The 14,120-nt window shown below is 33.0% G+C and overlaps 3 protein-coding genes across 3 annotated transcripts in view; 2 read left to right on the top strand and 1 right to left on the bottom strand.

The window, feature by feature from the left end:
- Positions 1–5,836: 5,836 nt before the first annotated feature.
- Positions 5,837–6,567, top strand: MONOS_13497 (uncharacterized protein; the record flags this gene model as incomplete). The annotated part of the gene is made up of 2 exons (XM_067866206.1): positions 5,837–5,858; positions 5,933–6,567. The coding sequence occupies 2 exons, from the start codon at positions 5,837–5,839 to the stop codon at positions 6,565–6,567; spliced, it is 657 nt and encodes a 218-aa protein (XP_067733100.1).
- Positions 6,568–7,134: 567 nt separating this feature from the next.
- On the bottom strand, positions 7,135–7,563 carry MONOS_17153 (uncharacterized protein; the record flags this gene model as incomplete). Its single annotated transcript, XM_067870046.1, has 1 exon — positions 7,135–7,563. The coding sequence occupies one exon, from the start codon at positions 7,561–7,563 to the stop codon at positions 7,135–7,137; it is 429 nt and encodes a 142-aa protein (XP_067733101.1).
- Positions 7,564–8,331: 768 nt separating this feature from the next.
- The window catches only part of MONOS_13495fu13496 (uncharacterized protein), a gene marked incomplete at its 5' end in the record, with an annotated part of 8,925 nt that continues 3,136 nt past the window's right edge, over positions 8,332–14,120 (top strand). Inside the window, 3 exons of the mRNA XM_067866205.1 lie at positions 8,332–9,526; positions 9,963–11,134; positions 11,774–14,120. The exon at positions 11,774–14,120 is cut by the window's right edge and continues 2,460 nt beyond it. Coding sequence (XP_067733102.1) covers positions 8,332–9,526; positions 9,963–11,134; positions 11,774–14,120 — 4,714 coding nt within the window. The remainder of the gene's footprint in view (positions 9,527–9,962; positions 11,135–11,773) is intronic.

Here is a 14,120-nt window from a genome sequence, read left to right on the forward strand (position 1 = left end):
TGATCAAAATAATCTCTATTTATCCCAAAATAATCCATTTCATGAATGTTACACAACAAACACAGATGGCCAGAGAGTATGTTATGGATATGATTATTCGAGTACAGGGAGTTGGAAATTTCAGTACACGGAAAAGAAGGATTGGCTGAAGGATAAGACAATTTATGTATCTGTTGGTGGAAATGATAATTTTGAGTTGTGTGGGGCAAATGAAACATTTCCTTGTCTGACAGTGAAGAAGGCGTTTGAGATGTGTGAGGTGCAGATTAGCTTGTTAGTCACACTGATGGACGGGAATCACACAAGCGAGACAGCAACAGTTGAGATTGGGACAAAGAAGATTTCAGTAATTGGGATGGGCAAAGAGAAGAGCGTGATTGGAACAGAAACAAATTTTTATGTTTCATCATTCTCTTCTTTTTCTTTTTGATCACTATTATTGCCTGTTTTTAAGATTTTTATCTGTTGGAGTTATTCAGCTGAAAGCATAATCTCGGATCGGAAATGGGAGATTTTTGGAAGCGGAAGAAAAGGAATTATGTTAGAAATGAGATAGACAGCGGAAATAGGTCAGATGGGTTTTGCGAGCAGAAAGGAAAAGTGCTTTAAGAGATGCAAGAAGAAGAAGAAGATGATGATGATGATGATGATGATGAATAAACAAAAGAAGGAAAAGAAGAAGAAGGAAAAGAAGATGAAGATGAAGAAGAAGAAGAGGAGGAGGAGGAGGAGGAGGAAGAAGAAGAAGAAGAGGAAGAAGAATATATTTATGAAGCGTAACAATTTTTTAAACATAATGAATGATAATTTTTTTTCCAAGTGTTATAATATTTGCTGTTATATTCGATGCAAATGCAAGCATATGGAGTGCGGAAAGATGAGAGAAGGCGGCAAATGATTAGGGTTTAGAGGAATGAGCGAAGAAATAAATGAATAGAAAAGAAGATATTTTTTAAAGGTTTAGGAGGGCATATTCCGCGAATCTTGTTAAAAGCAAAAAGAAAGAGCGAGAAATTGATGATGCGACAAAAGAATGCGTCTGAGAATAATTTGAGAAGAGAAAAAGAAGAATGAAAAAGAAGAATGAAAAAGAAGAATGAAAAAGAAGAATGAAAAAGAAGAATGAAAAAGAAGAATGAAAAAGAAGAATGAAAAAGAAGAAGGTGCTTATAAAAAAATTTGATCGAAAGAGAAAATTTGACGAAGGGGAATGAATGAAAGAAGGAGGATAAGAGGAAAAGAAAGGTTAATTTGGAAATATTGTTTTGAGGAAATGTTGAAAAAAAGTTAGAGGAAAGAAAAAGAAGAAAGGGAAATAGAAATTGATGAGAACGCGAAGAAGATGAAGTTGATATTGCAACGTCATCCAACGAGAGTGACCCATTCCCATCAGTTACCACAACCACACTCGGAGAAGTTTCTGCTATTGAGTTGCAGTCAACCTTCAAATGACTCATTCCCAGATGACCTGTCGATACAATGAACAGCTCTCCTGATGATGATGAAAGTGCCCCTGCTCCAATCAAACATGTTTCCCTTCCCTTCCCAATGACTGAAATCTTCTTTGATCCAATATCAATTGTTGTTGTCTCGCTTTGATGATTCCCATCCAGCAGCGTGACTGATGAGCTCAGCTCTTCCAAGCCCGTCTCCACTGCATGTCCCACCGTCTGGCATGGAGCCGACTCGCCCATTCCACACAGCCCACTCGAGTCCTTTCCATTTACCCCCACAAACAGAACCTTTGTCCAACCCTTCAGCCACTCCTTCTTTTCAGTGTGCTGATATGTCCAACTTTCTGAGTTTGATGCATTGTATGCATAACACATTCTCTTCTCATCTGTATTCGTTGTGTAGCATTCTTTGAACGGACAATCTGAGTTCAAATAGAGACTGTAATAATCTTCATAGTACAGGTCAGCTCCATACGACGGATCAGAATCACTTGAGCAACTGCAGTTGTGAAAGAAAAGGAAAAAGCAATACAGTTTGTCACTTGGCAACACATCTCGCCACGGAGCAAAACACAACCCTCCACCATGAGAAGCTGCTGAGCATGAAATAAACTGAATGCTCCTCATTTTAAATTGTGTCGCAGGAACATTTTTACAAAGCATTCCCCCACCCCATGTGTTTGTAATTGAGCATGAAGTGAAACTGCAGTCAAATACGCACGCACTCTCCCCACCTTCATTTTCATTTCCAATGCATCCTGCTCCTGTAGCATTAAAATTTTCCAGATAAAGTCCTCCTCCGGTGCTATATGCTTTACAATTCTGGAATTCACATCCGCTGATTCGTACACATGTTGAAATCGTTACAACATATAATCCTCCTCCGTAATGGTTTTGTGCTGTACACTCATTGAACACATCGTTTTCGATATGTACAGACTTTATTGTATTGCACATAATTCCACCTCCGCGACTGAATGCAAAACAGTTATTAAACAGACAATTCGAAACAGAGAGCTCTCCAGAATTGAGATTATACATGCAGATGGCTCCTCCGCTCGATATTCCATCAGTATACGAGTCACTTTCTCCTGTTGTTCTCGATCCACTCCACTCACACCAAACAAATGTATTCGCTCCATTTTCCGTTGTGTTTTGCCTCCCTGGAGCCAACTTATCGTTTTTTTCTCCAATGCAATCAACATTTCTTGTTCGACAACACCCAACAAACGAGGTGTTTGAGGCTATCAGAGAGGCAAAGGGGTTGTTCAGAGAAGGGACAATCCCACCATCATAAATGTCACAAACTGATGAGAATGAACAACTGTTCATCATACTTGATGTTTGGGTTGACGTAGTTGTTGGAGGTGAACATGCATCATTTGCTGTTGAAATGTTGAAAAATGTCAGTTGAGAGAGGGATATAAGGGGTATTGAAGGCGACGAGAGGAATGGGGCTGATGAAACACAAAAAGAAGAGAAGTGAGATTCACTCACCGAAATGCTCCCTTCAATGCCTTCTCCATATCCATCTCCTTCTCTTCCTCTATCTCTTCCCATTTCTCCTCCTTCTCCTCCTTTTTCTTCACTTCCACCCTTCTCCCCTCCATATCCCTTCCCTCCAAACAGCCTGCCTGAATAAATCTCTCCCCCTCTTCCCCACCCCTTCAATGTGATGTTTGTCAACACTCCAATGCTCCCACTAAGTACAAATAATTATTCTTTAACAACAACATTCACGGAACACTTTCAGAAATAAAGTATTAAAGTTTTATAAAACTTTAACTAATGTTTTTAAGTCACGGTATTATTAACAATAAATATGTTATTTTTAACTTTTTAAATAATCTTTTTGAAAATGTTGGGAAATCTTTTTCTTTTTGTAGAATACAATCGGTTTTCAATAACCAAGGTGATAAAGGGAAGATTTGAAACAATGCATTCTTGAAATGAAGAATACAATTTTTTGTTTTTATCTTTTTTTTTTTTTTTTTTTTTTTTTTTTTATAGTAGAGCTGGTCACTGCTTAAATGAAAAATCGAAACCAATAAAAAATTGCAAGTAATGTTTGTTTAATATAATGTATTTTTAGTGAATTTTTTTCATAATATTTTTCTTTCCAAGATGTCTTTGTTTATTAAAAATTTTATTTTTCAATAACAAACTAATCGTCTATTAATGAGTGTTTGATTTTGGAAGGTTTTAGCTTAAATGTCATAACATACCGTATGGTGAGATTTTACTTGCTTTCATGTTTTTTTTATGCGCAAGGCACTAATAAATTGTTTATCTCATTTCTTTATAATTCTTTTTCAGACTTAAAAATGAATTCGTTTTTCAGATGTGGGAACTTGTATCATTGATATGATTACATAATGTTTTGTGACATCATTCGTGTTTTTAAAAACGATCTCATTTCATTCATATTTATTGATAACAAAAAGTCAATAAAAAGTGCATAATATTTCAATGAAAAAGCTTAAAGTTCCATATGTCTTCCGAATTTGTTGTAAAGGTGATATTTTCTTATCCAAATAATCGAATAATTTAATAATTTTGCATTTCTGAACTAATAACTTTTCACATCATTGTTAACCATTTCTATTAAACATTTTCTCATTTCAAAGCTAACAATTATTTTTTGAAGAAAACTTAATCGTGTTGGATATCACAAATTATCATGAAAAATAATCCAAGACAAAAGACAAAACCTCAAATCAATTTCTTTTCAAAAAAAAAATATACATTGTTTTTGAAATTAAAAGTTTCTTATCAACAACTTTTCTTTTGTTTGATAAGTTATCAAATTGATTTCTGAAATAAATGTCAAAATTTTTTTGAAAAGTTCCTTTTGTTTAATTTTAAAATAAAATAAAATTTTCATATTTCGATCAAATTTCGGTTCTCAAACACGAAACTTCACTAAAATGGAAGTAATAACATTGTCAAAATTCTTTTTAAATTTTTATGAAGTTTCGTGCATGAGAACTGAAATTTGATCGAAATATGAAATTTTTATTTTATTTTAAAATTAAACAAAAGGAACTTTGCAAAAAAATTTTTAAAATTTTTTTTCAAGTTATGAATATATATATGGTATGTGTTGATTATTGATTTTTTCTCAATCATTGATTTTTTAATATATGTCGAAATGGAAAACATTTTATATTTTTCACCTCAATAAGTATTAAATTCTTAAGAATGAGAACATTCATTTTAAAATTGAGTGATTTTTTTTTATTTCATATTGAGGTGTTATAAAGCTCAATAAAAACTCAAATAATAAAAAAGAAAAAATACAAAACCCATTGTTCCCTGAGTGTTTTTTGAATTCCTTTTGCTTTTGAAATTTGAAAATAAAGATGTGATATATATATTGATAATTGCAATATAAATAAATATTTTTAAAGTTTTTTTAATCATCAATATACAAATATAAAATGAAATAATTAAGAATATATGGATGATCCTTTTCGAAATCATACAGATATCGCATAAAATACGCTACATCGCACAAAATACTGGACATGATCGATTTCTCAATGACCGCATAAGAAGTGATTCTGTTAATTTTCCTCAAAATACATCTCATTAATACAAAACTAATGTGACATACAAAACTTTCAAAACAGCTTCATTTGTGCTCAGAAATAATTATTATTAAAATTTCGTAGAAATAAGATTTTGTCTTTCTCCGATATTTCTAAAATAGTTTTTTCTGAGCATAAACGAGGAAGTCATGAAAGTCTTGGATGTCACATTGGTTTTGTATTGATGAGACGTATTTTGAGGAAAATCATCAGAACTTTTCTTCTTGCTGTGATTGAGATATCGATCTAGTCCGGTATTTTTTGCGATATCTGTATGATATCAAAAAAAATTAGCCATATTTCAAAGACAATTTTATCATAGAATGAAAATTGTTTCTTATTTGCTCTTCAGAAAGTCATTTTATTAACAAATCAAATTTAAGGAATAAATTAAATGAAACAAAACAATGATTATAAAAAAAAAAAGAAAAAATCAACCCACAATAAACTTTTGCTGATAACAATTAGAACTTGTTTTTGTTGTTTATTGCGGTCAATATAATTTTTCGAAACAAATTATGAACAACTGTAAATACACTAATATTCGGTCTATTAATGGAATTGGACCAATTTCTGCTCTTTCATTCCTTGATGAAAGATATCTCTTTTGTGGTATTCTTTTGATTTTTTGAGATAAAATTTGCAGATCTTAAGATCGTGTCAAAATATCTTAAATTTATCTTATATGAATTATGCTTTAATGATGAAAATTAAGGAACAAATCGATTTTTAATACTTTTTGATTGCATAAATCTCAAAATCGTTCAATCCCAACCAATATTTGATGATGTGATGATTAGAAGAATAAGGCAATGTTTGCAAACGAGCTTTTTTTACAACTGTTTTTTAATTCTAATTTTCTGTTTGTGAAATTGTTTTTATCTTTAGTTCGTTTTGAGGAAAAAATATTCCTTGTTGTTAATGGAGCTTCAAAGCTTGCAATACTCACAATTACAAATTCAAAAGACTTTATTAGAAGTGAATTAATCATACCGCATTTTTCACTGATCTTTTCTTCCGGGCAGCAAAGGGATTGGATACTTGATTGTTCACTTCTTAGGCCTGATGCTATCAATAAAGCATCGAGTTTTCTACTTGTACTTGGATATTCTCGACTGGGGTGCGAAGTCTTTCGTTTGGGCTTACCCGATTCTCCGGGATGTCTGGAGCAATCATTCGTACTTATGCCACTGATCCATATCCAACCATTTGTATCGCTGGGAAATCTCTTCTCTCTATCATTCTATTCAAAATACAATGAAAAACATCATTCGTCTCTGCTTTCTCCTCAAAATTCTGGTGAAATTTCTGAAAATCCAGAGAAAATGACGAAATTAGAGCGAAAAGCGCTTTCGTGTTTGGTTGTTGCGTGTGGAGGAGTTCAGCAGACGATTATGATAGCAACGCCATTTAGAGAGATAGAAAGAGAAGAGAGAGAAGAAGGAAAGAAAGGAGAAGAAGGAAAAGAAGAGGAAGAGGAAGAAGGAAATGAACCGATTGTTATCAATAGCCAGGATGTATGAGAGAGAGAGAGAGAGGGAGAAGGGAGAAAGGGGTGGAATCAAGAACGGGTTATATTTCATTATTTTCTATCTTTTTTTATTTTTTCTATTTTTTTAATAGAAATTGTAATTATCTGTGTTTCTTGTTTCAAATTATTTCTTTCTTTCTTTTTTATTATTATTATTTTTTAATGTTTTGTGTTATGTTTCTTAATTTTGTATTTTTTTTTCATTTTCTTCTTCATCATCATCATCATCATCATCATCATCATCATCATCATCATCTTCTTCTTCTTCTTCTTCTTCTTCTTCTTCTTCTTCTTCTTCTTCTTCTTCTTCTTCTTCTACCACTTCTTCTTCTTAATTATTTTGAATATTATTAAATATTTATTATTTATCATTTATTACTGTTTTCTCCCTCTTTATCTTCATCTTTCTCTTTTTCATAATTTCTGTATAACCTTGTAATATTCCGTTCTTTCCTTCTCTTCTCTGCCTTCGCTTCTTTCTCTTCAATTAAATCTCTTCTATTCTATTTCCTTTTCTTCTCTCTATCTCTTTCTTTCTTTCTTTCTTTCTCACTCTCACTCACTCACTCGCTCTCTCTCTCTCTCTCTCTCTCTCTTCCCTCCTTTCTCTCTCCTTTCCTCTTGTCCCCTCTTCTCTCTCTCCTCTTCCCTTATCTTTCTTTTCCTCCCTCTTCTTTCTCTCTTTCTTTCTCTCTTTCTTTTTCTCTTTCTTTTTCTCTTTCTTTCTCTTTCTCTCTTTCTCTCTTTCTCTCTCTCTCTCTCTCTTTCTCTCTCTTTCTCTCTCTTTCTCTTTCTCTCTCTTTCTCTCTCTCTCTTTCTTTCTCTTTCTCTCTCTTTCTCTCTCTTTCTCTCTCTCTCTCTCTCTCTTTCTTTCTCTTTCTCTCTTTCTCTCTTCTCTTGAGGGTATAATCTTCCATCTTGAGTGGTCTCCATGTGGCAATTTCTTGTCCTCTTCAGCAGAAGACAGGAGATGCTGTGTGTGGCACATCAGATGGAGAAGAAGAGAATTCAATGAAAATTACGAGGATTCTGTATATGTTCCTTCTTGTTCTGATAGAAATTCTTGTTCTAGTAATTCTTCTTCTAATTCTTCTATTAATTCTTCAAATTCTTCTTCTTCTTCTTCTAATTCTGCTGATTCTTCTAATTCATCGTCATCATCATCATCTTCTTCTTCTTCTTCTATTGTTCATAATGATGATGAGAAGAAGAAGAAATGTATTGGGTTTGTTATGTGAGTTGATTAAACGAAAAGTAAATTTAATTTCCATTTTTTATTTTATTTTATTTTATTATTTGATTTTTTTATCTCTTTTCCCCTTTTCTTTCTTTCTTTCTTTCTTTCTTTCTTTCTTGTTTTTGTTTTAAATTTTTATCTTTTTATTTATTTTGATTATTTTGATTATCTTTCATTATGTATTTAATAATTCACTTCTTCTCTATCTTGTCCTCTTCTCATTCTCACGCTCATTCTCGTTCTCTTCTTCTCTCTTCTTCTTTCTCTCCTCTCTCTCTCTCTCTCTCTCTTCTTCTCCTCCTCCTCTCTCTTTCTCTTCTTCTCTCTTCTTCTTCTCTTCTTCCTCTCTTTTTCTTCTCTCTCTCTCTCTCTCTCTCTTCTTCTCTCCTCTTCTTCTCCAGCATCTCTTCTCTCTTCTCCCTCTCCTCTCTCCATTCAGGGCGTGTGTGGTGTTCTTGTTTTGTCTCTTCCTCTTCTGTCGCCTCTGTTGCACAGGACACTCTCTGTAGAGTCTGGAGAATGGGAGAGAAGAAGAAGGAAGAAGAGGAAGAAGAGGGAGAAGGAGAAGGTGAAGAAGGAGAAGAAGAAGGAGAAAAGGGAAAGATGGAAAGGAAGAAGAAGAAAAAAGAGAAAGAGAAAGAGGGAGAAGGGAAGAAAGGAAAAGGAAACAATAAAGGAAAGGAGAAAGAGAAAGAAGAGAAGAAGGAAGAGAAAGAAGATATACAAATGAATGAAAACAAAGAAAACAAAGAAGAAGAAGAAGAAGAAGAGAACAGAAGAGAGAAAGAGATGAATCTTCTGTGTGTTTTGGATGGGCATATTCCAAAACACACATGGAGTGTGACTTCTAATTGGTGTCCTCTTGTGAGGCATTACAGAGAGAGAGAAGAAAGAGAAAGAGAAAAAGTAAGAGAAGGAGAAAGAAAGGAAAGAGGAGAAGGAAGAGAAGGAAGAGAAAGAGAAGAAGAAGGAAAGAAAAGTGAAGAAATTAAAAATTCATCATCATCAATAAAAACTTCTTCTTCTTCTTCTTCTTCTTCTCTTTCTTCTTCTTCTTCTTCTCTCCCTCTCTTCCCCACCTTCATTGCAACAGGAGGAAATGATTGTGGAGTCAAATTATGGCGTGTTGATTCAGTGCTCCTAAATAGGAAGCGTAAAACAGCGTCGCCTATTTGTTTGCTTCGTCCTTTGTCGATTGAAGTGAAGGAGGAGCAGTTAGAGAGAGAAAGGAAGGAGAAAGAGGAAGAAGAGAAGGAGAAGGAGAAGGAGAAAGAAGAGAAAGAGGGAAAAGAGGGAAAAGAAATAGAAGAAGAAGGAAAAGTGAAAGAAAACAATGAAAAACCTGTCAAAAGTCCTTCAAATTCATCAAAATCTTCAATATCAACGAAATCTTCAAAGACAATGAAAAAACATAACCAAATAAACTCTCAAGAATTAGGTTCCGTATGGCTGAAAAGCTGTTGTTTGGTGAATGGAGGAAAAGAAATGGTTGTTGGGACGGAAGAGGGAATTTTATTTGTCAAAAATTGTGACATGTCAAATTGTGACATGTCAAATTTGAAATGCAGAGGAAATTTGACATGTTTGGATAAAGAAGGAAAAGAATTTGATAGTAATGGGTGGATACAAATATATTCACATAAATCGTATTTGAAGAGGTTGATGGAGAGAAAAGAAGAAGAAGGAGGAGGAGAAGAAGAAGAGAAAATTGAAGGTTTGTTAACTTTATGCTTTTCTTCTTTATAATTATTATTATTATTGTTTTTATCATCATCTTTTTTTTTTCTTCAATAATATTTACCATAAATTTTTATTTTATAATTTTAATATTTTAAAACATAAATAATTCCTGATAATTCTTATTGTTATTCAATTCATTCTTATTTTGATGTTTCCTTCTATTGATATTTCCATTAATAATATGTTATTTTATTTTATTTTATTTATTATTATAATTTATAATTTTAATATTTAAAACATAAATAATTCTTTCAATTATTATTATAATACATTTTATTCTAACTTTAATATTTCTAATATTGATATTTCCTATTATAATATTTCTTTTATTTTATTTATATTTTATTTATTTTTATTTTATTTTATTTTATTTTATTTTATTTTATTTTATTATCCCACTATTTCAACAGGAAAGCAAATGGAGTCATTGATAGGGGGAATATCTGCAATCACTCCAGACACACAACTGAGAAGGGGAATATTTGGATGGAATTTAAATAAGAAAAATAATGTAGATAATAATGATAGAGAAGAAGAAAGAGAAGAAGAAGAAGAAGAAGAAGAGAAAGAAAGGAACGAAGAAGATAAAAGAAAGAAAGAGAAAGAAGAAGAAAAAGAAGAAAAAGAAAAAGAAGAAAAAGATAAAAATAACAAAAGAATTATTTCTTCTTCTTCTTCTCAAAATTCTTCCTCTTCCTCTTCTTCTTCTTCTCTTTTAGCATTAGGAACAACCAGAGGTTCTATTGTATTACTTAGATGTCCTCATCATCATCTTTTATCTTCTTCTTCTTCTTCTTCTCTTTCTTCATTAAATTCTTCTTCTTCTTCTTCTTCTTCTCTTCATCTTCTTTCTTCTCTAACTGATTTATCGTCATATCCTCTATCTAATTCATCTAATACATCAATATCATCATCATCATCATCATCATCAAATAATTCTTCAATAAATTCTTCATTGATAAATTCTTGTTCTTCTTCTTCCTCCTCCTCTTCTTCTCTTTGCTCCCCCTCTTCTCTTTCTTCTTCTTCTTCTCTTTCTAGTTCTCTAATTAATTCTTCTTCTCTTTCTTCTCCTTCTTCTCCTATTAATTCTTCTTCTCCTTCTTCTTCTCTATTAGATTCTTCTTCTTCATCTATTTCTGATGTTTCTGTCTGTTTCAAAGCACAAAATGGCCCAATAGAAAATTTAGTTGTCTTTGAGCCTGGTTTATTGAGAGAGAGAACGAGGAGAGGAAGAAGAAGAGGAAGAATAAACAGAAGAAACGATAAAAGAAGAGAAGAAGAAGAAGAAAAAGGAGAAGAAATAAATAGAAGAGAAAGAGAAGAAGAAAGAGACGAGAAAAATGAAGAAAGAGAAAGAGAAGAAGAAGAAGGAAGAGAAGGAAGAGAAGAAGGAAGAAATGAAGAAATAAAAGAAAAAAGAGAAAAAGAAGGAGAAAAAGATAAAGAAATTGAAAATGAAAAAGAAGATAAAGAAGAAGAAATAAAAGAAGGAGAAAGAGAAGAAAAGAAAGATATTCTGTTGTTCTCATTCGAAAGAGGTGTTAAAGGGAAACCAGGGGTTATCAAATGCTGGAAAATTGTGTGTTTTATTGATGAAACATTATTTATTTAATTATTTAATTATTTAATTAATTATTTAATTAATTAATTAATTAATTATTTATTTATTTATTTATTTATTAAATATTTGCTCTTTTTTTAATTTCAATACAATTTTGTTTGATTTTATTTATTTGTCATATTTTTTTGTATATTTTTGTTGGATATTCTAAATTACTTCTCATTTATTTTTTCCATATTTTTTATTTTCTTATTGTGAAAAAATAATTATTATTATTTTATTTTCCCATAAAATTCATTTCTCTTATATCTTGCTCATATTATTTCATCTGTCTGTATTAATATTTCTATCTGTCTTCTTCATCCTTTCTTTTCCTCTCTTCTTTCTTTCTTTCTCTCTCTTCGTTCTCTTCTTCATTCTTCCCTCCTTCATCCCTCTTCTTCCTCTCTTCTTTCTCTTCTTTCTCTCTTCTTTCTCTTCCTTCTCTTCCTTCTCTTCCTTCTCTTCCTCTTCCTCTTCTTCCTTTTCTTCCTTTTCTTCCTTTTGTTCCTTTCCTTCCTTTCCTTCCTTATCTTCCTTATCTTCCTTATCTTCCTTATCTTCCTTATCTTCCCACTCTTCCTTCTCTTCCCTCTCTTCTTCCCTCTCTTTCTTCAGTCTCTCTCTCTCTCCAACATTCCCCTTGCTCCTCCTCTCCTCTTCGCAGAGTTCATTCCTTCTTCTCCTTCTCTCATCATCTCTTATTCTGTCAAAACTGTCATGTCAAATTGCAGCAGTTTGACATGTCAAACTGAAAATGGCATGGAAGGAAATAATAATGATAATGATAATAATAATAATAATTGCGGGTGTGACTTAAATAGGAACCTTTTGTATCTTCTTGTGTGTGGAGATATTAACGGAGCTGTTCATGTGTTTCATCTGCCTTATACTGGAGATGAAGATGAAGATCAAGATGATGAATATTATAATTCTTCTTCTTCTTCTTCTTCTTCTTCTTCTTCTTCTTCTTCTTCTTCTTCCTTATCATCATCTTCTTCTTCTTCTCATTACCCTCTTCAAATCACCCCAAGTTTCTTCTTCCCTTCCACACACGGAAAACACCCAGTTTCCTTCATTGGAGATCCACTTTATGCACCCATCCCCAAAATAATTGACATGGTTCCTAATTTGGCGCAGCGAAACATGGAAGACATGTCATTTTTGCTGTCATTAAGCCCGTATTTCTATTCAGCAGGCGCTAATGGGAAAATAGTTGTATTTAATGTGAATACAAATTTCTATCAAAATTCTTCTTCTCTTTCTTCTTCTTCTTCTTCTTCTTCTCTTTCTTCTTCTTCATTTTCTGTTGAAAAACTTTCAGAAATTAATCTGTCTTCACATTACTCTCTTCCTGCTTCTCTGTTTTGGATGCATTTATCTCCATTTTCTTTGTCTCTTTCTTCAAAATCGAAAAATTCTTCTTCTTCCTCATCAAAATCTACAAATAACATAAGTTCTGCAGTTAATTCTTCTTCTTCTTCTTCTCCTTCTTCTTCTTCTTCTTCTCCTCCTCCTCCTTCTCCTTCTTCTTCATTAACTTCTTCTTCTTCTTCTTCATTTCCTCCTCTTTCTCTCATTTCAGCTGGTTTCAAGCACAAATCATTGATCTTGCTGGATGTGACTTCGCCTTTCTCTCTTCCTCCTCTGTTGCCTGTATTCAATAACAGAGAAGAAAAAGAAGAAGAGAAAGAAGAAAAAGACAATAAAGAAATAAATAAACGCTTGCAAAAATCTTCACATTCTTCTTCTTCTTCTTCTTCTTCTTCTTCCTTTTTCCCTCTTTCTCTTTCTTCTTCATCTCATTTCTTTTCTTCTTCTTCTTCTTCTTCTCTTTCTTCTTCTTCTTCATTAATTTCTTCTTCTTCCTCTTCCTCTTCTTCTTCCCCTTCAATCGTAGCCTCTATTGAATCTGGTGGCAGTAAGTGTGCTTGTGATTTCTGTGTTAGCCAAATTGTTTCGTTCAGAAGAGAAGAAAGAGAAGGAAGAAGAGAAAGAGAAGAAGAAAAAGAAGAAGAAGAAGAAATAAATCGACGAGTATATCAAAATTCTTCTTCCTCCTCTTTCTCTTCTTCTTCTTCTTCTTCTTCTTATTCTTCTCCATTTAATTCTTCTTCTTCTTCTTCTTCTTCTTCTTCTTCTTCAATGAACATTCTTTTTTCACTCGTGCACTGCTACAACAACAGAGGAAACGCCTTCTCACTCACCATCTCTCCTTCCATGCACAATCACTGCATTCATATTCCTCCTCTTTCTTTTGATTCTTCTCTTTCTTCTTCTTCTTCTTCTTCTTCTTCTTCATTTCAACCAATTTCTTCTTCCTTTTCTTCTTCTTCTTCTTCTTCTTCTTCTCTTTCTCTTCCTCTTTCTCTTTCTCTTCCTCTTCCTCATTCCATCCAGCGTTCTCTTCTTCCTTCTCTGCATGGCATGGAAATACACGCTGCTTCTATTGTCTCCTTTGGGAAAGAGGGAAGAAGAAGAGGAGGAGGAGGAGGAAGAGAAAGAGAAGAGAAGGAGGGGAATAAACAAACAAAGGAAGGAGAAAGAGAAAGAGAAGAAGAAGAAAGAAGAAAAGAAGAAGAAGAAGAAGATGATGATGATGATGACATTATCATGGCAACCGGAGGGGAAGATACAATACTCAATATTGTTCGGTTCAACAAGATGAAATCTTCTTCTTCTTCTTCTCTTTCTTCTTTCTCTTCCCCTTCTCTTCTCTTCTCTCTTCGCACTCATTCTTCCTCCATCCACACGATATCTTCGATTCCTTTGCCTTCTTCTTCATCTTCTTCTTCTTCTTCTTCTTCCATCATCTTTTCCGGAGGAAGTGGTGATTTCATAACTTCTTGGCTAGTGACTTCTTCTTCTTCTTCTTCTTCTTCTTCTTCTTCTTCTTCTTCTTCTTCTTCTTCTTCTTCTTCTTCTTCTTCTTCTTCTTCTCTTTCTCTTCTTCCTCCCAAGCTGA

Source organism: Monocercomonoides exilis (genome assembly GCF_001643675.1).
Source record: "Monocercomonoides exilis strain PA203 chromosome Unknown scaffold8-1962414, whole genome shotgun sequence".
In the NCBI taxonomy this organism is placed as follows: Eukaryota; Preaxostyla; order Oxymonadida; family Polymastigidae; genus Monocercomonoides; species Monocercomonoides exilis.